Source organism: Condylura cristata, unplaced genomic scaffold, assembly GCF_000260355.1.
Source record: "Condylura cristata isolate star-nosed mole 26May11 unplaced genomic scaffold, ConCri1.0 scaffold00255, whole genome shotgun sequence".
Classification (NCBI taxonomy): domain Eukaryota; kingdom Metazoa; phylum Chordata; class Mammalia; order Eulipotyphla; family Talpidae; genus Condylura; species Condylura cristata.
The window spans coordinates 6,764-7,430 of NW_004567356.1; the positions used below are offsets into that span (position 1 = coordinate 6,764).

At 73.0% G+C, this 667-nt stretch overlaps 1 protein-coding gene across 1 annotated transcript in view; it reads left to right on the plus strand.

Moving 5' to 3' along the window:
• Positions 1-667, plus strand: part of ITFG3 (integrin alpha FG-GAP repeat containing 3) — an 8,292-nt gene that overhangs the window by 4,524 nt on the left and 3,101 nt on the right. The window contains exon 2 of the mRNA XM_012734970.1: positions 23-361. Within this exon, the coding sequence (XP_012590424.1) occupies positions 23-361 (339 nt within the window). The remainder of the gene's footprint in view (positions 1-22; positions 362-667) is intronic.

The following is a 667-nucleotide window of genomic DNA, read 5'->3' on the forward strand; positions in this document are numbered from 1 at the left end:
CTGCCCCCGTCTTGCGCTGCAGTGACCACAGTGGACTCTGGGATGTGCACACGATGACGGACAGCAAGGACCTGGAGGCCGAGATCCACCCTCTGAGGAGGGAGGGCCCCGGGGGGCCGCCGGCGCCCCCGCGGCGCCTGTCTCGCTGCCGCGCCCTGGCCTTCTTCCTGTCGCTGGCCCTCTGCCTGCTGGTGGTGCTCGTGGTCTCCTTCGTCATCCCCTGTCCGGAGCGGCCAGCATCCCGGGGCACCTGGCGGGTGGAGCTCAGCTCCGCAGGTGAGCCCCGCCCGCGGCCCCCCGCCGCCCCGTGCTGGGGTGCAGACAGGTGTCCAGAAGGGCCAGCCCGCGGCCGCCGGGTCCAGTCCCGCCTGCCCTGAAACTTGTGGAGCCGCGTGGCCTCCCAGTGAAAGCGGGGGACGTGGGGCAACCTGTCGTGGCTGCTGTTGAACGTCAGGTGCATTTCGGGGTCCCCTCCGTGCAGCTCCCGCCGGCCCCACACCCCCACCACGCTGGGCCCGCTTCCGGGGCCTGGACTGCAGTTGGCCAGCTGCCTCCAGGGCTGGTGGGCCGCGCGGCCGCTGCTGGCCGCTGCCGGCCACTGCCTCTACCTGCCGTGTCCATGGTGGGCACCGGCCTGTGGCCTGCGGCCACCTGCGTGTGACCACGG